At 41.8% G+C, this 26,001-nt stretch overlaps 1 protein-coding gene across 4 annotated transcripts in view; it reads right to left on the bottom strand.

Annotated features, from left to right (window-relative positions):
- zmp:0000001200 (dedicator of cytokinesis protein 9) overlaps positions 1 to 26,001 on the bottom strand; it is a 74,418-nt gene that overhangs the window by 36,308 nt on the left and 12,109 nt on the right. For 3 of the 4 annotated variants that reach the window (XM_076874986.1, XM_076874985.1, XM_012920896.4), the window contains exon 2: positions 4,531 to 4,647. In XM_076874986.1, coding sequence (XP_076731101.1) covers positions 4,531 to 4,647 — 117 coding nt within the window. Of the gene's footprint in view, positions 1 to 4,530; positions 4,648 to 14,684; positions 15,169 to 26,001 lie in introns of those variants that run through there. The other variant, XM_004557792.6, reaches the window with a different exon arrangement.

Raw genomic sequence — 26,001 nt, 5'->3', positions numbered from 1 at the left:
AGGATACTGTTCATTCTGTGGAATGGTTGACAGAGAATATCATATCGAACACTGGTGTTACCATAACCTTAGGTACACGGCAAAGTAAAGAAACAAGAACAATGCTCTGATCTGCAGATTTCACAGTGAAGGGGGGCCTTAGACAAAGTGCATATATCAAATTGAGGAGAAAGGAAGACTCCTATTCTGCTAATCTTGGACAAATTTCTCCAGGAACCTCACACAGAGAGAGACCAACCCAACCCTCCCTCCACTTTGCCAGCAGTATCTTGATCAAAAGCAGATGGAGCTGATATAAACATCGCCTACCAGAAGAACAGCTCATGACTTTTGATGAGCCAGAGGGAATAAGATAAGGTAGAGACTTGATAGAGGTTTCCAATACCGGGAAACAGACAAAAACTGTATTTATACAAAAATAACTCAGAGATAGAGGAGGTCTTTCTGCCTCGACTCATGACCTGTAGAAGTGTCTTTACGCAGACTGAGATTTCTACATAACACTCACTGGTCATACACTGACACAACTCCCCCAAAACACTGAAAGCTGATTACAACCTTGCCTGAACAAGAGTCTGAACAGGCAGAAACAGATGTTAAGATCAGTCACTGAGCCTCCCGTGTTTTTTTTTTTTTTTAACCCCCCCTCAGTCAGAATCACCTGTCAGCCCCTGACAACGTACTGTTTGTGTGTGAAGCTGGCGTGTTATGCTCATAGCAGCAGGCTAAACGTGGATATGCATGAGAAGTCAGAGTCAAGGCTGTCCTGCCGTCACCAAGCACCCAGCTGCCAGGCCTTACAAACCGTAACAACCGCTTCTCTATCCAGAGTCAATTCCAAAGTTAGAAACACCAAGCAGACCTGGTGCTTTCATTTATATTCTAATCATTAAAACTGTGGCTATACACACCAGTGACAAGGAATTATTTAAAGGTTATTTTTCCCAGATAGACCCAAGTCCCCATTAACATCCAAACAGCAACTTTGGCAGGTTTGTGGGAAGACTGATCTCACATGCGAAGATCAACCCATGTAACTTAAATCAAGTTCTGTTTGAGCATTTGAAAAAACGGATTATTTCTAAAAGTGTTCATGTATGGTTGCAATGATTCTCCAAATCCACAGGTTGGGTCATAACTAAATCTTTAGCCAATGACTTTTAACTATTTTAATAGTGATTAGTAAGAAGTTTATGACAGCATGATGACGTAACCATGACTGGATCATCACCTAAAAATAAAAATTTGTTATTCTGATGTATTTCCAGTTCACTCTTCATTTAAGCAATCATGTTAAGCAGGGCATTCATTACATCACACAAAACACTATGAAGCCATCACTAAAATACCATTAATCATCCTGTATTTGCAATCTTGCTTAAAAAAAAGAAATACATCAAAACAAAACATGCTATTCATAAAGACTCAAGTTAAAATGTATTTCACCACAAAGCTCAGTAAAGAAACCTTTAAGATCCCTGCAGTTGGCAATTACACATCATTTACAGAGAATGCATCCTTGCTTTGACAAAAAATACATTAAAAATAAAAATAATTCTGAGCATGTATTGGTGTTAAAAAGCCGTACTCATTATGCTAATGACTTGAAATGTCACAGTCATTTGGGGCATTTTGCACCAACATCTGAAGGAAGAAAGAGCCATTAAAGGCTGAAGGGATTTATAGATGCACTAAAAACTGACTATGGGAGGCTTATGTTTCACAGTGAAGGTGGCAAAGAGCTGGGCATCAAACATTTTGCCCTCAAATTTTGTGATTTCGCCCATGTCTTATGTAAGGACTCATGATTCGATTAAGATTTGGTGGAGCAGAGAAAATCTCCATCCAACTGTCAGGAAACTCCTAAGTGACCAGGAGTTCAGCACTCACACTTGGTACACAGTATACCTACTACATCTCTGCCCATTAGCTTTTATTTATTATGGATATTATGAATTAACATGTTGCCTAGCAACCATCTACTAGACGTTTACAGACTGAGTGTCATGAGCCGGTCCGTTTCATGCAACACGTGGACAGCAATGCAGGCGAATAGTCACGCTCACATTCACAGCCAAATGCTAACACATTTCTTCCACTAATATGTCACTAGCTTGGAAAGATTTCACTGTGATTTGAAGCACAAAGTTCACCAAAGTAAACAGTGGTTGAATGGACACTGGAATGTCTGGACAACAAACCCTGTCGAATTAACAACACTTAACCCAACTGAACGTGGATATTAAAAGGAATCCAAACAAAGAAAAGTGGACAAATCTAAAACTCTACAGTGTTCAGAGCTAGCCATCAGCAGCCTCTGTATCAGCAAAGGACAAAAGCAGTTACAAGGAAAAGTACGGGGACAAGTGAAAAAGAAAAAAAGGGATGATGTCCTCTTATCTGCTAAACAAACAAACAAACAAACAAAAAAGCAAGGTACCGGCCAATTAAACTGCAATCCTAGTATCTCGAGCTAAAATGGGCCATTTTTACCATTTATGCACTAATAACAACTTAGAAAAGTGTTGTATAATTTTCATTACATTACTACCTAATTCATATCCACATTCAATTCAATTTAAACAGCACCAAATCACAGCAACAGTTACCTCAAGGTGCTTTATATCGTAAGGTAGACCCAACAGTAATGCATACATAGAAACACCCAACAATCGTATGACCCCCAATGAGCAAGCACTTTGGCGACAGTAGGAAGGAAGAACTCTCTTTTAACAGGAAGAAACCTCCGGCCGAACCAGGCTCAGGGAGGGGCGGCCCTCTGCCCCCTTTTCCCAGTCAGTCACAAGACAACCTGGGACTGAGATACAACAACAACAACAAACTTTATTTATATAGCACATTTAAAAACCAGTGGTGTACCAAAGTGCTTAACATGCTAGAGGGTAAGATGAAGTAACAGGAAAGGATGAGGGTTATGGCAAGGTACCAAAACGTGCTAACAGGTTGAATGGCATTAAAACACACGAAGGCAAAAGAATTGCATATAAAAGCATAAAAGAAGGATAAGTGTAGAGGATAAAACAGTCAAAAAATAAATAAATAAATAAATAAATAAAACTGAAATTGAACAAAACTGAGTTTATACCACTGATGTGTCCCTGCACAACAATCCCAGTTAGTTTATTGTGTGGCCCGTTATCTGGCAACCACCTAACAACAGACTAAAATGACATTTACAGTGAAGAAGACCCACAAAAATGCCCCAGTTTTTATACTCTTAAAGGGATTGGACAATGGATGGTATAATTCTTATATTTACTCATATAAACAAGAACTACCATATTTTTCTTTACTTTTCTCAGTGTGATTAACTATATCAGTTTGCCAACAGCATGAACAGACCCAGTAATACTGTAGCATAGGTGTGTACTGGTATCAGAAACACATGAAATGTTTCTGATACCAGCATGTATCAGAAACATGTATCAGCACGTTTGTCTTTTATTCTCACTGCATCAATTCGGTGGTATAGTGTTGATAATAAAGGACCAACTCCACTAGCATAAAATTAGAGCCAATTCCTGATGTAATGCCAAAACATTCCAAAATTTTCCAGGTGAAACTTGTACTTTGCAGTTCCCGTTACAGGAGAGGATGTTGACACAAATAGATTTCTGACTGTAACTCTTTGGATCAGAGCAATCTGAATGACCCGTACATCCTGAGGAATACACATACCATTTACAACTCCAATAAATAATAACTGTATTCTTCAACCAATGTGGGAATTCAGACAAAAGATGTTAAAGTCATTAGACAAACCCAAAAAAAGACTTCCCTTACTGGAATGGTGTTATATTAAAGGCCCAGACTCTATAAAGCTTTGACAGCAATGTGAGACAAAGTGGTAGGGTTAGATCTGAGGATATACTAACATCCTTCAAAGAAGTCTCATTTCCTGAAGTACCAGCTCTGGGCCAGATCTCCATTTTCGATTTTCCAGCTGCAGCGTGGAAAGTGTGAGGGACGCACATCCTGCACGGTGTGGCTGGAGATAACACTTACTCTGTCACAACATGGGACACAGAATGAGCCAATTAAACAGATGGCCCCTGACCCATCTCTTGCTGCAGCAGAGGAGGATATAAACAAAAGGAAAGCCTTTGTCAGTGGCTACACCCATCATCACAATGGCCGCGCCTGGGCCAAAGGAAAAACCACTTCAAACAAACACAAAAAAGAAAACACGCAAGTGGACGAGTAAATATTAATATTGTATAGATACCAGTAAATGTAACGAGCTCGTGTGTTTAGCAGCAATACACAGGAGGACAGTTTAACTCCTGTCTGCCTGACTTTGCACCAGAAGTGTATAGCAACAACGGAAACCAGAGCACTAAAGATGCACACCACCATTTGCTGTGGAACATTTTTCCATAGCTTCATAGCTGCTTCCCAGCAATTTAACCCCAGAGCCACATTTACTACAGCAAGACTCACCATCTATACTTCTGCAAACATAGATGGCGAGTCTGCTGAAAAATGTGCATGAAAAGTTTAGACACTCACCTCAAAGTCCTCAAGGGGGAACTGCAGCATGTCTCTGAGGACATCGCTAAGGATCTGCGTCTTCCTCTGCACCAGCACATTTTCATAATCGAGCGGCTCGATCACCTTTGGTTTTACCTACAAAACACATAAACACACAGTTGGGGATTAAACTACAAAACTAAAGCAAGTAACATGAAGGCACAGAAGAAGCTATCTGTGACGTTATTGGATGGATTCAGAAGAGAGATCAAGGAAACGAGTAACAATATGCAAACAATCAGGCATAATAAGATTACTGTTGGCATGCCAACCCCTCAGCATTGGAGAGTAAAAACCCATTAGCTCCTTTCAGTTTTCAGACCTTCAATACTTTCTCATCAACTAAATGAAACTTGACGACAGGCATAAATTGGTTTCAAAGGACATATCAATTTATTATTGCGTTTGTAGAGATCAGATATAGGAGCAAACTTCTGAATAAAAACTGCCCATTTTTAGCACAGAATATTTAAAAAAAAAAGATGTGCATTCGGTGCGAGCAAAGAAAAGACTTTCAAACAAAGGCAGTTTGGTGTGTGGTTAACCTATGTGATGATGCTTACACTTACATAGTGGGGGATCTTGATGAATAAGCAACAAAATAAAAAACAAAGCTGGTAAACCATAACTAACAGGAATGCACTTTAAATAAGCATGTGCAGGAGAAGAGATCACAGTCAACAGACTTGGATTTATCCAGCCGTGTGACAGGGCACAATAGGACATGTTTTCTGTTAGATGCACAGTGACAAGTCAATCAGGGCTCCATCTGCCCAGAGAAAGTGCATCTGCTTCACGGATAAGGAGGGTCTCAATGAGCTCAACTCTTTACGATGGCACACATCATACTACACTCCATCTGGACAACATACAGGACATTGTAATTTTTGTCTACGACATAAAGCAATGAAGGCAAGCTGTCAACGCTTTTATCTGTTGGGATGGGAGGATAAATCCAACAACGAGCAAAGTGAAAAACAAGCAGTGACAGATCAGCAGACTTCAGGGCTGAGCGACAGCACTGCTCACTCATTCCTCCCACATCTGGGACTGATAATGTTAGCATGATCTCAGATGGGGGAGTCATGCATGTAGACCTGCCTGAATCTATGCTGCTATGTAGTAACCTTTGTTAGTAACAGAGTAGAGCGAGGACAGAGGGGGCAGGACCTTGTATCAGTTTCAAGGACAGGGAGGGAATAGGAGAGCAGAGATGGTGCCACCATGTCTGTCAGCTGAAGCAGGTTGTGACATACCAGACAACTTCTTCTCCACGTTTTATTTAAACACAAATATACAATTATCTGCAGTTGAACTTTAATAAACTGTGCTCCCCTTAGAACAGAAAAAAATTGATGGATGGAGAGATTTCTAGATGTAAGCCAGGAAAGAATTTATGGAAAGATAAGATAAATACGTGTATGTCTTACTTAATTCGACGCCTAAAATCTCCATATCTCCACAAACAATCTGAGAGCCTCTAGAAGATGAAGTCTTAGGAATGTCAGGCAAACACACCTATACTATCATTATTAAGCAATGACCTGGGGAAAAAAAAAAACCCAAAACACAATGAATCAGGTTTGACTAAACCAAACACCTGCAATGGATACTCTGGAGCAGAGGGGCCATTCTACTTTATAGGCAACAAATGGCCTGATCTGATCTTACATGAGTAAAATCAATATACAATAAGCTATTTAATAGCAAAACAAACTAAAATTTCCCCTTTTTTTTAAGTGAAAATGGAACATAAGCACATTCTGACAGTGTTTATATATGATGAGCAATCTTAGAAAACAAATGATGAGCAGGCAAGAGACGTAAATCCAGTTTTAACAGTGTGATCATGGTAAAAAAGAAAAAAAGAAGTATAACCTCTTTCAAGTCTGAGGTTTTACCACGTCACCATGTTAGTCTTTGTTTTTGGTTTTTGCTAAATACAGCCAAACCTTGTGACAAACTAAAGATACCCTTAGTGCTTCAACATGAAATAACAAGGTCAGTAGCAGCCAGGTGCTGCTGCTCAAATGCACTCCATTGTCAGCAAGTGAGAGCACCTCTATAAAAGCAGACGTTTGGGCAGTTTGCTGATTTGAAGCATTTCGATGTGTTAACACAAGGAAAAAAATCAAGGTGTTCCAGTCAAAGTCCAGACCTCAAGCCAAATAAAATGCTGGCTGTACCTTAAGCAAGCTGTGCGAAAACAAATACCTGTAGACCACAATGTATTGAAGCAATGCTGTGGAGAAATATTTTTCAATTTCCATGTGCCACTCCTATCACAGTGATGTCATCAACACACCAGGACTGTTTGTCAGGGAAGTTCTGCCATAAGTTTGAGACTTTTGGAATGGAGGGTTTAAGCTAGTACAGAAAAAGTGAACAAGTGAGCAATCTGAGGCTGAAAGATGCCAAAAACAAACCAAATATATACTAGAAATAACCTAATGAAGCCTCTGCTGTATGGTCAAAACCAAGCTAGTAAAGATGTGGTAGTAACTACATTTAAATAAAGTATGTGCTGAAAGATTTGACCCCGTTTTAGTGATGGTGCCCCTTTTCTCACCAGTAATGGATATCTGAACCCACTCAAGTGCTGCTGATTCCCTCCAAACTCCTCTGGGTGCCTCCACATTGCTTTGTCAGTGACCCAAAGTGGTCAACCACACAGTGCACTCAGCACTGAGCGCAAAAGCTCTGTCATTCTCTCAACCCACAGTGCTGACCAGAGTCGATACATAGCCCCAAATTTACACTTATTGTCAAATTAGTCCTTTAAGAAGGTATTTGAAATCACCTGTTGAACAAATGCCTTCAAGACTAACGGTAACGTTTCACTGTCAATCAGAAAATACTGAAGCTCCAGTTATATTTCTTGGTTGTCTACACACCCAAGCAGAAACGTGCAGACTGTATATTCAACAGCTGTAAACTCAAGTCAGCAAACAGGCGAGCCAACCCTGTAAGAACAGAAAGCAGACGCCCATGAAGCCATCCCTTCCACTCCCTCTCTACAGCAATTGGGCAGCTGTTTATCTGCATCTCCCACTCCTCCACATCACTGCACCCTCACACAGCCTGAAACAATGGTGCTGCGTAGTGCCTCTCAGTCTAGTCACTGACTGTTTGGTTGACTCTGCAGAGGGCCTGACCACTGGACACCTTCGTTAAAGGGCAGGAAATGATCACTGTCGCGGTCGCTGACTTTTGCGCCAAATAAAACATTTTACGAGCCAAAGCAATCTTTGAGAATAAAGTCGAGGGACCTGCGATGTATTCGCCCAGGTAGTAAAGTGCTAATAAAGTTCAACCTTCCCCCGTGCTGGTGCTAACACTGCAAATTTGAAATGTGAGCTGGCAGCACTGTTTCTATGAAAGGAGGCGAGAGAGTGAACCAGCACAAACGCTCACATGACACCTGCTTTTGGCACTTTATGGCTGAGGTTAACCTTTACACGACTTACTTTCTCAAGGATCAGAGCAAATTTGACACGTCAGTACTGATTTTCTTTTTTCTTTTTAAATGTAAACCAAAAAGTCTCACATCTCTATGTGAATTACTTGAATGACTTACCACCACCTGTGGCACTGGATCTACCTCAGGCTCAGCTGCAACCAACCTCTTGTACTGCTGTGGACTCTCAATGACCAGCTCCTTTTTTGGAGTTTTACTAGCCCTTCCTTGCATTGTCAACACTTGTGGTAAGATATTTCCAAGACAGATCCCAAAGAGAAGTTGCAAGCCAGCATATCAGGTAGAGAAAAATCTTTGCACTGGAAAAAGTTTGTATATCTCCCTTTTCAGTCCCTAGCTCACTCCAAGCTACGGCTGCTCTGACTGAAAGCAGTGGACTCACACCCAGGCTGAAGAGATGGCCCCTCCTACACTCAGCTGTGCAGCCTGGGGGAGTTAAACACCCTCTCACCCACACACACATACAATGAAGCTATATGACCCCACACTATCCACCTGCACAGCAACAAAGGGTTAAGAAAAGAAAAGATACACATTCCTCAAGAATTACAGTGTGGTCAGGCACAATCCACGCCTTATGTGGGACAGCTGAAATAAGAGCTGGGTTCAAATTCATCAAAAGCCCAGAGTGAGTGACACAACAATGAGGCACTTTAGTGGCACATTAATAATAAGCCTGATCAAGTTTTCTTTTCAAAGGTTAAAGATGAGTTTCCAGGCTGAACCCAAACCCTAAAGATTGTAGCAGGACTCCAGAAGCAACATTTACAAATCTTTGCCACCTTTTTGAAGACGTAAGACTGAGCAGGACATGAATCAGCTGTATCAGCCAATATGACAGAGTTATTAGTCACTTAAATGTTCTTTTTTTTTTTTTTTTTTTTGCCCTCCTGCTTCCAGTACATGACTACAGCCGAGACAGTAGCTGTAATCACAGATGACAGATTAGGTCCAGCTTCTGTCTCCCTGCTTGTTGATGCAACTGCTTAAGGGGGATTCCAGCATGACGCAGCCCCTCTCAACCCACCCAGGAGTGGGCTCCACCTACAGATTCCTCTGGTGGGCCACCGCAGGAGTGGATGTTATGGTTTCACGCCTGCGCCTCAGTTTAAAGAGAAAGAGAGAGAGCAGCTGCTTCCTTCAAAGGGTTACATGGGACACACTTGTGTAGGTAATTCGATCTAAATCAATAACAGGATATTAAACAGGCAAGTTTATTGCTATAACTTATCCTTATGAAATTAAAGCTGATTGCACCCTGCCCATTTAAGGCATAGTGCAATCAGCTTTCCACAGGTAGCTGAAATGATGGCTGGTGAAAATGGGTGAAGAGGTGTTAATATTTTTTTCATATTAACACAAACTGAGAGAATTTATTAAGAACGAATAAATAAAAATCAATCAATTAAATATTTTAAGCAAAAATAGTGGTATAAGCCTAAACACTGCTGAAATGCCATTTTTCTATTGCCTAAAAAAGGCCTTATTTATTTACAGTGAATATCTTAAAGTTCTGAACTTTAGGAAGACAAAAGGCATGGAGATGTTATGGGGATTTCCTTCAGGGCTTTCTAACTACACTTGGGCAATTCTTGCTTGTCACGTGTCCGAGAATAGTATGGTGCAGTATAAGTATATAACTGCTGGGTAAAAGTTTCCCTTTACTTTGACCTTAGCCCTAACTAACCATTACCTAAACAACCCGAGGGTAGCTCTCTGGTAATACTGAAAGAAAGAAAAAAGACACCAGATGACTGGTGTCTTTGTGCTGCATATTGATTGAATGTTTGGCCAGAATAATGAGAGTTGACAGAGAAGCTCTTTATGCAGGACCTGATATGAGCTTCACTTTAACATATATCCCGATTCCTATACAAAGTAAATATTGTGCATATAGGTGGAAGGTACTTTCCAGAAAACTTGCATTAGGAACTTCCCCATTGAGCTGCATGTTTAACTGAGTCTTTACCAAAAGCAGAGAATCAGTTGAGATGCTCTCTAGAGTTGATCCTGACCAATATATTGACCCTCACTGATATAGTCAGCCAATATTATCTAGATTTCTAATAGCTAATAGTTAATTTTAAAAAAAAGGTAAAGAAGAGGTGGGAGAAACACCAGTCAAACATGTTGAATGAGTGTTGATGTCCTGTTGCTCAGCAACAGGTGCACGGAACGCCGCAAACAAATGATATTGAAATGCATTTATGTTTCATGTGTTTGAAAGAAAACGAAAAGTATTGGAGAATATATTGGACTTTTTTAATTACCAAATATTGGTATTGATTTTGGTATCGATGCAAGCTCTGCTCTGCAGTATAATTGACCCCTCTCAGTCTTCCAACTGCAGTCCTGGAGCCAGTAAAAGTCTTTACTGTATCACATTCTTCAATTTATACTGTGTCCATCTACAGCTTTACTCATTTACAGTTTAGTACATGAGTAAATCGAGTAAACTCAAATATTAGCACACATTTGTATGACTATACGTCCCGCTCCACTAAAAACACACGGATAAAGAAAAGAAGAGTAATGCAGTAGATGCTCGACTTTTTGAATCCTCCTAGATATCTCAGCAATCTAACTTATTGAGGACATGCTGGCGTGGCACAGCACTCACATTTTTTGGCTTGGTGCTTAAATCAAATTCCGTGGAAACGATTACAAACATATTTCTTTGGGGCAAGCTGGCACTGGGTCTAAGCAGGAAGGCCCGCTGAGGCCTTTTTAGTAGCAGAACAAACACTGAAGTTGCCAGAAGAACACTCAAAGGATATTTTGGGAAGTGTATTCTGATCAAATACAATTTCATACGCCCTCCTGTGAGTGCGAATAAACTGACGGCATAAATGTACAAAAAGAAGACTGTTTGTTGACGACTCACACTTTGTTGCTGTACCTGTGGACCTGAAATGAATGCTCAGGAATAAAAAAAATCTAACTAAAAAAAAAAAATGTAAACAAATCGGAGCTGTGAGCCGTGTTGGAAACAGTCAGGGAAAATGTCCTCTTATTCTCTATGGAGGGTTTTCTCTTGTTTTCTGGAAACGCTTAGAAATTTCGTTTGGTTTCGCTTTGCGTCATTATCAAACCATTTCATGACAGAACTGGGAGGCAAGACAGACAAAATGAATTTGAAGTCCAATATGGCACTTAATCTTGACCTAAATGATGTAATCCACTTATGTATCATTACACATCGAATAAATTATATTTTATTACAATGTTTTTGCATGATACGATTCACAATGGAAGTTGTAAAATTGTATATTCAAGGATCTGGACAATCATCAGATGTCCATCCTGGGCTTCAATTTTTCTCTTTGTCTGGTAATAAAAGAAACAAAAGGGAGGAAATGACTAATATTAGAATAGGTTAAAATATTAAGCAATTACCCACATATATCAAGCTGTGATCCCCACCCTGGACGTGACTATGACTGGACTTCTCGGTTGCGTAACAAAGGTTTGATGCAAGCAGCGTCTGAGCTAAAGCAAAACAGGGCGTAACCTGGAATGTAATGTAGCAAAAACACAGCGCTCCACTACAGCGGCAGCTCAAGCACCCACCCCTCTCTGCTCTGTTTTCGGTCACTTCTCCACACGGTCCTGTACTGTTGACTAAACCAGAGGTAATAAAGATGCTGTACTGTGTATGCAGTCTCTGTTAATAACATCACAGCAGTAGGATGTGGGAAACAATGGTATTGAAAATAACAGGATGCAATCATGAGGCAAAGAGTCTGCAGCAGAGCTAGAAAATAAAAAAGTCTCACTTTACATTACAGGAATGCACTCGGGAATAATGCAGCTATTAGAGACAGAGAGCAAAATTGCTTTATTGATGAACGAGCCTTAAATGTAACTAACAGTATTGAATACGAATAAAGCTGCTTTTACATCTCTGGGAAAATCAAACTACTGTTGCCAGAATGCCTTTAAAGCACATGAGCCTGAGTGCTGCAGACAATGTATCCCATGTATCAGTCACCAAGTGAGCAACATAAACACTGAACACATGCACTGGTGGTGCGAGGAATGATGCAAGTAAGGCTGACATGTCTCGAAAGTAGGAAGCAATCACTAAGAAAAGCAGATGTGGTGTTGTTGTTTTCCTGTACATGCATCAAACACCAAAACTACAAAGAGACTGATCGTAGTGTTTGCCCAGTGTGGTCAGGAGGGGTGTGATGGGTGAACATAATGTGTGGGTAAATATCAAAGAGAAGTCATGGGATTGAATCTATTTAACTGACTTAATCTGAACAACTTCTGGATGATGTCATGCAGGCTCTGTTTGGTATTTTAACTCCTTAACACAAGGAATGTATAAACATGTACCCATTTGGCAAAGGTCATTGGAAACAGACCATCACAGATCTTATGTTGGGAGTGGGAGTCCCAAAACAGATGTGGACAAAAGGTACTATCATCTTTCACCAGTTTTTCTTTTTCCATCACTTCAAGTGCTTCTGTTACTGAGTGAGTCAACCACGTGACAGCAAGGCTTTCTCAAAAACAACAAGACAAAAAAAATTACCATTGCGCAGGAGCCCACACATGATCTCATATCTGCGACTTTTCTTTGAAGGAGAACGATACGAGAGCTTTCACGAGGAAGGAAAAGGCTGAGCTGTTGTAATCAGCGAGTGAATCAACAAAGCGGTAAACGGGCAATGTCTCCAGACATTAAGCGGCTCACGGACAGCTTCCCATAGTCAGCTTCGTCTAGGATTGTCTGCAACTAGCTGAATGCACGCTTGGCTTAACATCTATGTTTAAAATGCCCAGAAGTGATAACCTGCTGCAATCAGAAGGAATTAAAAGGGCAAACATAATGGCTTGTGTCTTTTTATAACCGGGCTTAATGGATTAAAAAGGTGCAAACAGTTCCCAAAGCAGCACACATCCTGCCCAGTTTTAGACATTTTTGTAAGAAGATAATAATAAGGCCAAGGCTCATATGAAAACTAAGAAGGGAGTAAAAGGTTACGACTGCTACGGTACACTTTTTAAAGTAATCCAAACAAAAAGCTTGCCTGGTTTGTGTTTTCTCTACAGCAAATAAAGCGATGAAATCAAAAGGAAATAAAAACTTAAGAGAAATTCAAACTGTTCTAAAGAGTTCAAAAGAATTGCAAACCTTTAAACTTTTCCTTTCGCTTCAATTGTCAAAACAAAACAGGTATGATAGCTGTCAATACCTGTCACCTGGTCATTGTGTTTTTCAGCTTCTTAGAATGTCATTCATCAAGTTGGGGGAATGATGATTTAGCTGTTTGCTAATAATAGCAGTAAGCGTAGCTTTAGTAGTGATATATTTAACATTACTGAACTGGTTGGTGTGGTTTTAAGAATTTTGCTTCTGCTAGGTAGTTTTTGTCAGTTTCAGTTCCACTCTGGACTGAATTATATCCCTCGCACATTTTAACTATCGATTATAAGCCCGTGGATGCTGACAGAGGATTAACAGCCCCTGTTTGGGTGATAAGACCATTCCGGAGCCAAGAGAAGCAAGCGTGCCCTTGACCCAATTCCCTGCCACTGTCACTCAGCTCTCTGCTGTGGATACGATGAACCAACAACACATCACACACACAGCAGTGAGTAAACGCAAACGAGAAGAAGAAGAAGACAAGCTGGTACGGAGCAGCAGAAACCCTGCCAAGCCCGCTGGTTCACAGATGAAGAGCGGTGATTGATTTCCAGCAGACACAGGGCTCACTGTCCCTCCTTACCCTCCTCACCCCCCATCCCTGCTCACAGAGGCTTTAACCCGTGAAGTGCTTAGCAAGAGGCAACAGTCGGCCCTCCTACTGCCCTACTTTTACTGGTAACTTTCATAGGTGCAGAGTCATGTGACACAAAAGACAGTGCTTTGTACTTGTGTAGCTGCTGAATATAAATAACGGTTGTGTAAATACCATAAGGTTAAACTTAGCTTTGTTTCAATGAGTCTACCATCTGAATAATTTAATTAGTCATATATCAGGTATTCCTTCAGTATGTTAGCAGAGCCAATCAGCAAAGGACATCCTCTGACAAGATTTACAAATATTCAAATAGTGCTGAAGTGTTATTGATTAGATATTGTCAGAATATACTGATTTTCTCCCTGTTATATTACTTCTGAGGCGCTACAAACATATCTTACCACTACTTTTATGATAGCAGAGCTTTAGTAGACAGAAGCGCCACTTTAAAAGGAGTTTCAAAACTAAATTCAGCGACGTTAGCCATCGCTCTGATTGGATTAATGCTGAGATCTTAGTTTATAATGTATTTTGGCTAAAACCATGATCCAGTTCATTGAAAAACAAAAAAAGGGCATCAAACATCCTGCTTTTCAAAATAAGACTGTAATAAAATGTGCTGCTTGTTGATTTTTTTTTGGCCTGTTTAATACCACAGTACTAAACAAAAAAGGTATGGGTTGGATGGTTAGATAAATCAATAAATATTAGGTTTGTTACTGTGTCCTTGAGGCATTTAACATTATAGTGATTTAAAAAAATGAATAAATAATGTAAGCTTTTTTTTTCCATATGGATTTTTGCTCAATACACAAACAGTTGTGTTGCTTTTGTTGGTAGAAAAATAAAAAGCTACTATATTGGGTTAGAGAGAGTGCACAGACACACAGACACACACACACCTTAAGTATTCGTGGTGTTGGCAATACACGCGACTCTCTCCGACTCAGTGCTCGCTCAGCCTCAGACGGTCCAGTGGGCTCTGCTGCTTCCTTGCAGATGTAGCCACTACAGTTCCTCTCCAGGACAGTACGCAGCCCATCAAACACAACCGCGCTGGTGGTGCACCCCATCCCTCCAGGTCCAAACAGGCATCAGTCAGGAGAGCCTGCCAGTGACCCAGTTTCCTTCACTGTCTCCTGCTCCCCTCTGGTCCATGATATTACTCTGACATCCACATCCGCAACTTCTCACCCACACAGAGAGCATCAGAGTCCATGGGAAAAGGATCCAGGGAGAGGAATAGCTGGAGACTTTACACACAAACCTCGCGCAGAAGAGTCAAGGCTGTCCCAGTCTGTGCTTGTAGAAATACCTCAGTCAGCAGGCGAGATACAGTGAGTGAGTGAGTGAGGGAGGCAGAGCAAAGAACGAGGGATGGGGGGGATGAAGGATGCTGTGTGAGCTCTGCTGCAGCTTCAACCAATGCTGAGCTTCGGTGCAACACAGGCTCGTGCGTGCATCTGTCTCACTTATTCAGTCACTTGCTTGATCTCCTCCGAGCCACTCTGGATTTCCAAATTCTTCCCAATCCTTTTTTGCCTCCTCTTTTCAATCCCACATTTGCATACCAAAAACGAATTAACCCATTTCATTTTCCACTCCACAAAAATGGGACTCCTTTAGGGATTCAGACAAGTAATAGCAAAAATAAGTGGGTTACACTAAAGGCAGTCCTTCATATCCAGAGGGAGAGTCTGATTCCATGGTTAGGCAAGCAGCAATATGGCTCAATGCTTATTTAGTTCAGCTAAAAAAAACCCCAGACCAAACAAGCGCATGAATCACATAAATGGATGCTATATAATATGCACAACAGTCTGCGAGAGATATTGCAGTAAAACCACAAAATAAACTGAAAATATGATAAGAAATCCTGCCTAACGCACACAAACACACTAAATAAACAAAAGGAAAAAAGCACTGAAATGTCCAGTGGCCTGACTCAAGGCTTCCTAAAAATCTCCATTTCCAAAACAGACCGAGGACATGGGAGGATTTAAGCCTTTTAGGCCAAGACATCAAATAGGGAGCACTTTCCTGACCAAAGATTAGCTGCACTTGATCACAAGCTGCCCGCTCTGCCAAACACACAGAAATACTGGGAATGGAACCCCACAATTTGATCATACACAGGCTTTTTCAAAATGTCAGGGAATGATTCATCTGCTAGAACGGCCTTTGATTAAAATGTCTCTGGACTGCGATCGGGAAGACTGAAGATGAAAGCAGGAAAGGAAATATTTTTTTCTAGGTCACTTTCAAAATATTGTTGCTTCTACATTTGCAAATCTTTAGTTTTATGTAGTCCTTGTGCTACCTTTGGGCCATTTTATACATGTGGGACAAAATCTCATTAAAAGCCTACACAATTATCCCATCTGCCTCCTGTGTTTGCTCGTGTTTTACATCCTGATTATAAGGAATTGGGAGGGGAGGAGACGAGGAAGCACCGCAGTATTTGTCTTGGTTTATTTATCCTGTCTGTTCACTTCCTGCTGCTCTAAGTCGCACTCAAAGACCCCTTAAGACCTTAAAGTCAACTGTCAAAGTGGCGTGCACATCCTAAAGCTACACAAACACTGCGAGTCCCCCTGGCACCAGCTACGCTTAGTATGATTATGCTTAATGCTTCTCTCAACAGTAAAACATGGTGGCATTGATTTTTTTTTATTAAAACTGTTAAGCAATGAACTTTCATCTGTTCTTTAGTTCACTTTAACCCAAATGATCGCACACGTACACGTCTGGAGAGAGGGATGCATTCCCTTACATCACGATGGTGCACTAAGCCACGAATGCTCGCACGCATTTCTGCTTGCTGCTGTGTTAATATTTCAGTGGTGCTTGACACACTGAACTACATTTGAGTGCAGGATGAGACGAGCTGCAGGGGAAAACAGCTGAGCCCCCAGATGAGGGGATTCAGCAAGAGAAGGAAAAAGAGAGGGAAGACGAGGGAGAAAATAAACTGAGGGGAGGGAGGGGACGAGAGTATGATTATGCCCATTGATCTGTTGGGAAATACGTTTCCTCTTTTGGTTTATCCCTTTTCTCACATGTCTGATCCTGTCTCCATCCCCCCGTCACTGCAGCGAAGGGATTTTAGGCTTAGTTTATGGAATAACAAGAAGCAATCTGCTGTAAAACTACTAAAACTGCAAAGTCATAAATCTCCTCTTTGAGGCTGTGTCTGTTTATTTTTGGCGACTTTTGTTGCGACTCAAGGATGTTTACTACCATCTGTCAGTCATCACTGAACTGTTATTACTGAGCACCAACAGTAAGATGTCGCTCAAGCAAGAAGCGGTCATTGGTTTAAGTGTGACAGCTGGTCATTGTAAATATTTTGTCCCCGTGCACGTAGGAGCACGTCTGCAACGACATTGTGTTGAGGCGCTAAAAATTTTGGCGCGAAGGTACTACAGCATGCAGGATTTCTTAAAATGATGAAAAAGAATGAATCTAGTGCATCACGCGGCACATTTTAAGGAATGAACACCTGTGGCACTCACCCCCATTCCCGCCAAATGCCTGGAGAGACTGGTCATTAAACACATCAGAGCTGCTTTTCCACCATCCCTGGACTCGCACCAGTTTGCATACAGGGAGAACCGGTCAACCGAGGATGCGATCGCCACAGTGCTGCACACATTACTGAAGCACTTGGAACACAGGAACACCTATGCACGGCTCCTCTTTGTAGACTACAGCTCGGCTTTTAATACCATCCGGCCATACAAACTCCGTCCCAAACTCCACCAACTGGGACTTAACTCCTCTCTGTGCAACTGGATTGTGGACTTCCTCACTAACCGTAGACAGAGTGTCAGAGTGGGTAAGAACACCTCTTCCACCCTTGTGGTCAACACCGGTGCCCCTCAGGGGTGTGTTCTGAGCCCTCTGCTATACACTCTCTTCACCCATGACTGTATTTCCTCCTGCGCGTCCAATCTCATTGTTAAGTTTGCAGATGACACCACAGTGCTCGGACTTATATCCAACAATGATGAGACAAACTATAGGACAGAGGTGCAACAACTAGAGTCATGGTGCCACGACAATAACTTGGTCTTAAAAACCAAAAAGACCAAGGAGATCATTGTAGATTTCCGGAAGAGGGGTCATAACAACCATCTGCCTCTCTTCATTGGCAGTGAGGCGGTGGAGAGGGTGAGCAGTTTTAAATTCTTGGGGGTACCTGTGACCGAGGACCTGTCCTGGGGCAACCATATCACCTCAGTTGTACGGAAGGCCCAACAGCGCCTCTACTACCTGAGGAGACTGCGGAGCGCACACATTCCCAGATCTCTGATGTTGAACTTCTACAACTGTGCCATCAGCAGCGTTCTGACGTATGGATTTCTAGTGTGGTTCCCCAGCTGCACCAAGGCCGATCAGCAAGCACTCCAGCGGGTGGTGAAAGAAGCTGGCAGAATTATTGGAACAAGTCTGCCAGAGATCAGTAATATCTTCCCCACTCGCTGTCTGAGGAGGGTGCACAGTATCCTGCGGGACCAACATCACCCTGCGCGCCACCTTTTCCATCTGCTGCCCTCAGGGAGAAGGTACAGGTCTATACAGGCCAGAACATCCAGACTGGCCAACAGCCTGTATCCACAGGCTGTGAGGCTCCTGAACTCTCTGCCCCCCTCTCACGGACAATAACCATATCCAACTTCTTAATAGCAATGAACTGGTCTGCATTGGTGCATCATATCTTTATTCTCTTCCCCCTCCTGCCCCCCCCCCCTCTTTCTTAAATAGATAACTATCATATCTGATATCATATCTCACAGTACAATAATATTGAATGGGTTGCATTGTTGTATTTTGTCATGTTTCTCAGGTCTTTGTCTGAATTTCTACGAACATTATTGCTAAGGATTGTCTTATTGCATTGGAGTCACACTGGGTTAAATATGTACACTTGGGTTTTAAGGGGTATTTATTATTTTCTTCTTTTTTTTGGGTTGTATGGAAGCCCCAAACGCAATTTCATTGTTCTTGACAATGACAATAAATAAATAAATACCAAATACCAAATACCTGAATCAAACTAGTTTCCTGTTGAGCAAAGTATATATGTAACAGTATATAAATGAAACACTTATGTCCATGAGGTTGTTTGAGTTAACAGGACGCCCATTCATGAGTTATCAATCACACCGTGTGTTTGCTGATAATAAATAACAGCTCAAAGGCTCTTTTTCCCATTAAAACAAGCAAATCTTTGGTTTAAATATAGTTATGTGATGTTTTCGTTTATTGTTGCGCTTCATTTTTAAGCTGTGGATTTTTTGGACTGTGGATTTTCAGTCAAAAAAGTTTGATTACATGCCCCCAAATTGCTCGAGAAAGATGTTTTTGGGCTGCGTTGTGCAAGAGAATTGTAGTGCGGTGTAAGGGCGATACATTATTAAGGTCAAACAGGGGATCGGTGGGTCATTAGATGTAGTAATATTTCTCTGTACTGCCAGTCTTCACAAAAAAAGCTGCTAGGTAAAAAAACCAATATCATTTATTTTAAGAAAGAGGTTCACAACTCCAACCCACTGTGACACACACTGTCTTAATATAATCAATCCTATACCATAGAGGACATCTGTACTGTGCTTCTCTATAGCTCACAAATGAAGTGGTCCTGTAGCCTCCAGCAGTAGACAGTTGGACTGTGTCATCCATACTAAATCATGAGTCAGAGCTCCAGGCAAGACAGTGAGACTAGTGGGTGGACTGAGGTTGGGGTGGGTGGGGGTGGTTAGAGTACGCTGCTGGAGCACAGAGGGTGTCTGTACATGGATATTCAAGTCTGTGTTATGTGGAAGCTCTGCTCAAATCTGCAGCAGCAGATAAGGGCTGGGCTGAAGCACTGCTCGCTGCGTGGAGCGTCATTGATTACTGCTGCTGTTGTTACAACACTGCTTAAGTTCCCTGCAGTGGACTGTACTTCCTGGCATGGTGTTATGAACTTGGACAAATTCTATTTTTAAGTGTTACTGCATGTTTTATATGAAGCATAACAGTGATTTGTAAGACGTTTAATGCCTGGTGGACGCTCATAAACACGGACAAAGTTTCAAATAAAAGCTTCAGGGTGCTGTAAATGCTCAATTTTAGACACATTTTTGCTACTCGTGTCATATCAGGTGAACAGCTATGGCGGTGAGAACCACAGCCTCCCACCTGCCAGTTAAATCTTCTGTTTTCAAAACAGAAGAAAGTCGGTTTAAAACTGTAAAAATGGCTCCTTTCACATAGATTAACCGGGGGAGCTGAACAAAGGCCCAGTATGGGATAAACAGGGATTATTCTGAACTGTGAATCCTGCAAAGCTACTCTAGTAGAGTGCAAGAATAAAAATATAGAGATGGAAATGAGAACAACGGGTCACTTCAGTTACCCTTCTCCCAACAGTCACTGTGAGCTGGCTACAATTGTCAGGATCTGAGTGTGAATGCAAACGTCAGCCAGAAACTGTAATAGACAGTAATGTTTGTCATCCAATCAAATTCTTTATTGCAAATGTGAACCAACAACAGTTGCCTCAAGGCGCTTAGCTGTAATGCGTGTGTGTGTGTGTAGGACTGCTGTGATGTCAGATCAGATGGTTTTTATTCTTTCTTAGTGTTGCAGTCAACACTTCCTCTGAGATTTCGTAAGCAACTGTTGCTTTCCTCCAGCTGGACTCACCAAACACTTCCAACATCTGCTGCATGTGGACCATCACTGGCCTGCAGTAACCCGCCCCAAAATAACATCATTTGTACCAATACAGCCATTTCAAGCTGTTAACAGCTAGGTTTGGGTGCAGTCAAATTTTAACAAAAAACACATCAAAGCCAGCACATGTGGACAGCAAAGCGTAAAAACTTGAGGTTCCCCTTTCACACTCAGGAGTGGACTATCTCACGCACAACAAAGACAAAAAACGTCTCCGCGTGGCTCTGAGGAGTAGAGGGGAGTGCGGGTGGAGCTGGCATCTCATCTGAGGAGCCTCTCGACTTGGAAGGTCAAGTCCACAGCTGGCCATTTTTCCATACCCAGGGTGTGCTGTGGGGCTCTGCAGGGAGGAGTATGTGTGTTTCAGTATGCTTGTTTGTCCAGAGCGAAGTCAGTACGCAGCGGACCACAGTGACATCACCCACAAATCCAGCACGACAGGGCAGATAAAACACAGTGCCTCCCAGCTGGAACTGCTCGGGGACTCTGAAAGGGAAGTGGCTGTTTCCTGCTGATGTGTGTGTGTAAACCCTGTCGGAACAAAGCCACCTTTAGCTCCACCGCTGTCGTTCAAACTTCATCACTCAATAAACCCCCGAAAGCTTGAGTGTTGTGGAAATTCTGACAAAGTAATGCCTTCCTCCAAAGTTTCACAACACAAATGGAAGGAGTTCAATTTTACTGAAGGAGGATGAAGCCAGGAGTGCTATTAAGAAATATTAAGCATCCTATGTAAACATTAGAATCAGCTTCTCAAGGGTTTTTGTTTACAATGCGAGTCATGGGTACTGCCCTACAGTTACACATGTGGGTGGGCTACAGAGATAAGCCTGGAATCTCACTACTTCACTTTTTTAGATGCTAAGTTTACACTACAACCTACAAAATGCTTTAGACAACGGGAGAGACTTCAATCATTGTCTGGGGAGAGTATTGCAAGTATTTCTTCTAGTTTTTTTAAATGTAACTACTACTTGGTCTCAAAGTCTCCTTTTGACCTGTAGCTGACACCCAGGTTATCCTCACCCCCGTAAAATGGTGCAAAATAAATACAGGAGGCCACATCCCCTTCCTCTTGTTATTTTGGGAATCATTTATTTATCCCAGGAGAAGAAAATGACCCATTTTCCTGAGGGGTACCGCTTCCTTTACTTTGTAGTCAAGCCACCAGGCGCAGAATAAGTATACACTGCAACCACACACGCCATTCATCTACACTCGTGAGTGCCATGAAGCTCTGCTGGATCTGCAGTGTGGCTTGCTGCAGTTGGTTTAGTTAATCATTAATGTATGCTTCAACCAGTGAGTGCCTTTCACAGCCTTTGCTGCAACACCAGCAGAGATGGTCTGAAGCAGAGCCAAAGCCCTGCAGGGCCTGCAGTCATCCTCTTAGTCCTTCCAACGGTGTTCTGGCTTCAGAAAACACAACATGGAACAATCCTATTACAAAATACTTGCTACTTATAGTATCAAGGACTTACACAATCGATCACATTGCATATTTAAAATTACCCTTGGCAAACATAATTTATGCTGCCTTCAGGTTTTTTTTTTTTTGTGTTTTTGTAACACGCAAACACGAATGATGAACGACTGAAGCACGTCCAAGAAAGCAACAAAAAAAGCTGCATTTGTGATAAAAAAATTGTTTTCAGATTGACTTCATGTCTGCGTCAGATGGAGGCAGAAAGAAGCCAATTAAACTGTGATCACACAGATGTGTGGGAATGCTGTAAGGGGATACTGAAAAGCTCTGTCCAGAGGTAAAAGATACAAAACAGAGTATGAAAGAAGTCACTGCCACCTACAGGCAAGTGATGATACAACATGGAAACCCATAGGATTAACTGAATTTACTTTAAGCCCTTCAAGACACATTATTAATGAATGATGGGAAATATTGTGTAATTATGAGTTACTTGTGCATTATGACACAATTTTCCTTTATTGAAGAAGCACAAAAGGATTATACTGCTGCCGTGTGATACAGTGTTTCAGTGGCAATGGCCTGCACTCGTAATGATCACTGGGACGATAAACCAGCCATTGTTTGATGCACAAGCGTCATTTCCAGGGCCTCAGAGTGAAAATCATCTTTCCCAGCACAGGAAGAAGAGGTGACCCATGTGCTGCCTTAAGAGGAAGCGAGCGTTAGAAGAACCCTGCTGTCACAGTGTTTACACAGCTCTAAAACTCATCCAAATTACAAGCATGAGAACTGTTGGCAGCTTATACTGCGATACTGTGAGCAAGACTGATTTCCGTTCAGGTTATTTCAGTTTAAGGTAGGAACGCGAGAGGAACTACGTGTCAAACTGAGCCAAACAATGCCGATGGGGTCATGTCGCATCGTAGTGAACTTAGAGTTTAAACGCCTCTCGGGAGGTAAGTGGCCAGCACCCAGGTGTGAATGAGATGTTAGACAGAGTGCTGTCATTACGGTCAGGCTCTGACACGCATGAGGAAAGCTGAAAGCTGTCTGCTCCTGAAACAAGCCCATGCTGGCCTGACATGACGGGCCATGACGGGAAGAAACAGACACACTTTGTCACAACCACTGACTCAGAATTGTTTTAAATGTTTCCGGATCATTAAATGGGTCATTTAGTCTGGATTCTGAAAATGTACCTGAGGATAAACTTCACGAATTTAGCACCAGTCAGAGGTATTGCTCGGATCACCCTGTGCCTCAGGACAATGATGCTGTTCTTTCACAGTACACAGAGTATTTCAAACTCGCTCATTTATACACTGAGACTGCACCGCAGATCCAGATAGAAAATATGAACTATGGGAGGAATAACATGTAGTCTGGATGACCTCAGGTTCCCATTAAGGGAATTTTCAACCATTTGATATGTGCCATTTGGCCATCCTGATGGCTTTCACTGTAACATATAACCAGACTGTTATTTCCAGCATTTGTTCTGATCAAGAGACAGCTTAACACAAGCTTTTTTAAAGCCAGTTTCATGATAACACAGTCCTCGCTACTCATTAACATGTAGTTTAAGCATTACACAAGCTATATAATTTTTTTAAAGGACCAAACAGCAATTAATCATTAATCCAGGTGGTTTTCTTTCTGTTTGGAGCATTTAATTAATTATATCCTCACACAGCATTAGGGCGGAAAACTCCAACAGATGGTCTGTTCTAAGATTTTTTTCAAAAGTCCTTCAGTGAAAGCCATTTAGACAGGGTGGATTAAATACTTTCAACAGTGGACTTACCAAACACTGCCGTGATGCTTTAACGAAAAACCTACAACAGAAACTAGTTTGTTTATTATATGTACAACTTCCACTATACTGTGGTCTTCAACATAATGCTGTGGGCCATGGAGCCAGACGTACGACAGCATCACCTACAGGATTACTGATCAGAAGATCATGATGGGCCGAGTCCCGAGTGTCGACACTCCCCTTAGAAGCTGTTAGTGATTGCTAATGTTTTTTTGGTCTTGTTGTAAAAGGTCTCAGGTGAGAGAAATACGAAGAATACCAGGAAATTGACACATTGCACCCTCGGAGGAGAGCGTAACCATGGTCACATGCAGAAGAGCGTGATACAGGGTTTAAGTGAAAGTGTAATCAAAGGTCTGCAGTTACACGTGTAGCTGTGAACACTAATAATGTAAACGGGAGGAAATAAAAATAAGGTGGCAATCTTTCATATCTGCTGTTCAGAAAAAGCCAGCCTTTTGCGGTTTGGCAACATGCAGGAGGGAGACAGGGCAGGGATAATGGAGGAGTTTGGGAACCCTTAAGGATCAGCTAATCCCATTTGGCTCTTTGTTTGGAATCAGTGGAAATCCTCTTGAGCCTGGTTCAATGAGCGCTACTGACAATCAAGGGAAACAGAGGATGAAGGAGAGCAACGCATGCCCGTGCACCTGCACAGTTAAACAGTGGCACTGGATTTAGCTTTATTACTGTACTACACAGTTGCCCAGTAAGGCCACAAACAACTGGTGCAAGGAACTGTCACAAGTCATGGCTACAAAACGGCCAAATCCATCTATGCGATCTATACAAACTCGGAGAATATAACAAAAATCGACGAACAATTATAGATTATGCCCCAAACAGCCATGGTCAAACATCATATTATCCAATATATTTTAGTTAAATCCCCTGCGTATAAATTAAGGTGAGTTTAAGTCAATCAAATCTTTATTTCCATGCAAACACCAGCATATAATAACTGCATAGTATACATAAGCAATAAACTGGGATTTTAGAAGAAAAATAATCAACATTTGAGTCACTAAGACCATTAAAACAAGGCAATCACTGCTTTATCAGCCCTGCTCCGCTTGAGTGGAAAGCCAGGAATGGCACACCGCCTTTTTCCTGTTGTATTCACATTTGCTGGCACCTGTATCAAGCTATTCCCTGACACCCCCACTCAGAGGCCCCCACCCTTCCTGACAGAGGAAACACATGTTGTGAGATACGGGTCTCTTTTAGTTGCACCATTAGTAGTACAGTCAGTATTACTGAAGCCTTTATTTCACAGGCTATATGTGCGTCTTGACTATGCCACCTTCAGCAACAGCCCCCTGTCATCTTGCAGTAACACAACCACACACACAGACACACACACAGCGGGACCTCTCATGACAAGAAAATCTCATTATTTGCCACTGCTTATTTCTCTGTTGTTAGCATTTTATGAGACTTTTTGGATTAGGTTAATAACACAGTGAGCAGTGCGGCTGCCTGGCAACTAAGATGGATTTGACATTTTTCCTCAATCTTTAGGAATTCTCTTGGGATAACTTTTTTCCAAAAAATGAATGCTACATCTGCAATTAAATTTGAATACATCATCCAGAAACTGTTTCTTAGTCATTTAAGGCTTATGCCACATTTTGAGAAACATCTAATTAGTCCAGCGGGTGAAGAAAATCCAACACAGTGTTCTAAGTGGAGGGTGTTGTTGCTGCTCTTAAGACAGAGTAGAGAGTCTAAAGGGAGATTAAGACAAGTCAGGGATACTGAGCTGTTTATCTGTGCAGGAGTGTGTACAGTGGAGAACAGGGCTGCGGTCCTGCATGTTTAACGCTTGCCGTCACAAGAAGCGTCTGTTTTAAAGCACTTCATACAGAGCAACGCTCTTCTAATCGGTCCAGGTTCACATACAGACCTTCAGGCACATGGCCGCACCGCTGTTTCTCCATAAAGCACCATGCAGCTAACTTTATTTATCCATCCTGGCAAGGCACACTGTGGCAGCATACTGCTCACTCTGTAATACAATCCAGCCTCCTGATGCTAAGCCCCTGGAAAACAACCAGGAAGCAAACAAAAAAACAAAGCCTGAAGGAGAGCTGGGTCTCTCTCCTGAACACACAGGCTTTGACAGAACAACCAAACACACATTATCAAGGTCACATGACTGCTTACTGTGTAAGACGTTCATTTGAGTCTTCAAGCTATTGTGCGGCTTTCCTCCTTCTCAGTTTTGTGAATGTCAGCTGATATAACAGAG

This window comes from Maylandia zebra, linkage group LG16 (assembly GCF_041146795.1).
Source record: "Maylandia zebra isolate NMK-2024a linkage group LG16, Mzebra_GT3a, whole genome shotgun sequence".
NCBI lineage: Eukaryota > Metazoa > Chordata > Actinopteri > Cichliformes > Cichlidae > Maylandia > Maylandia zebra.
The sequence above is the reverse complement of the archived record's forward strand: the minus strand, read 5'-3'. Positions and strand labels throughout refer to the sequence as shown.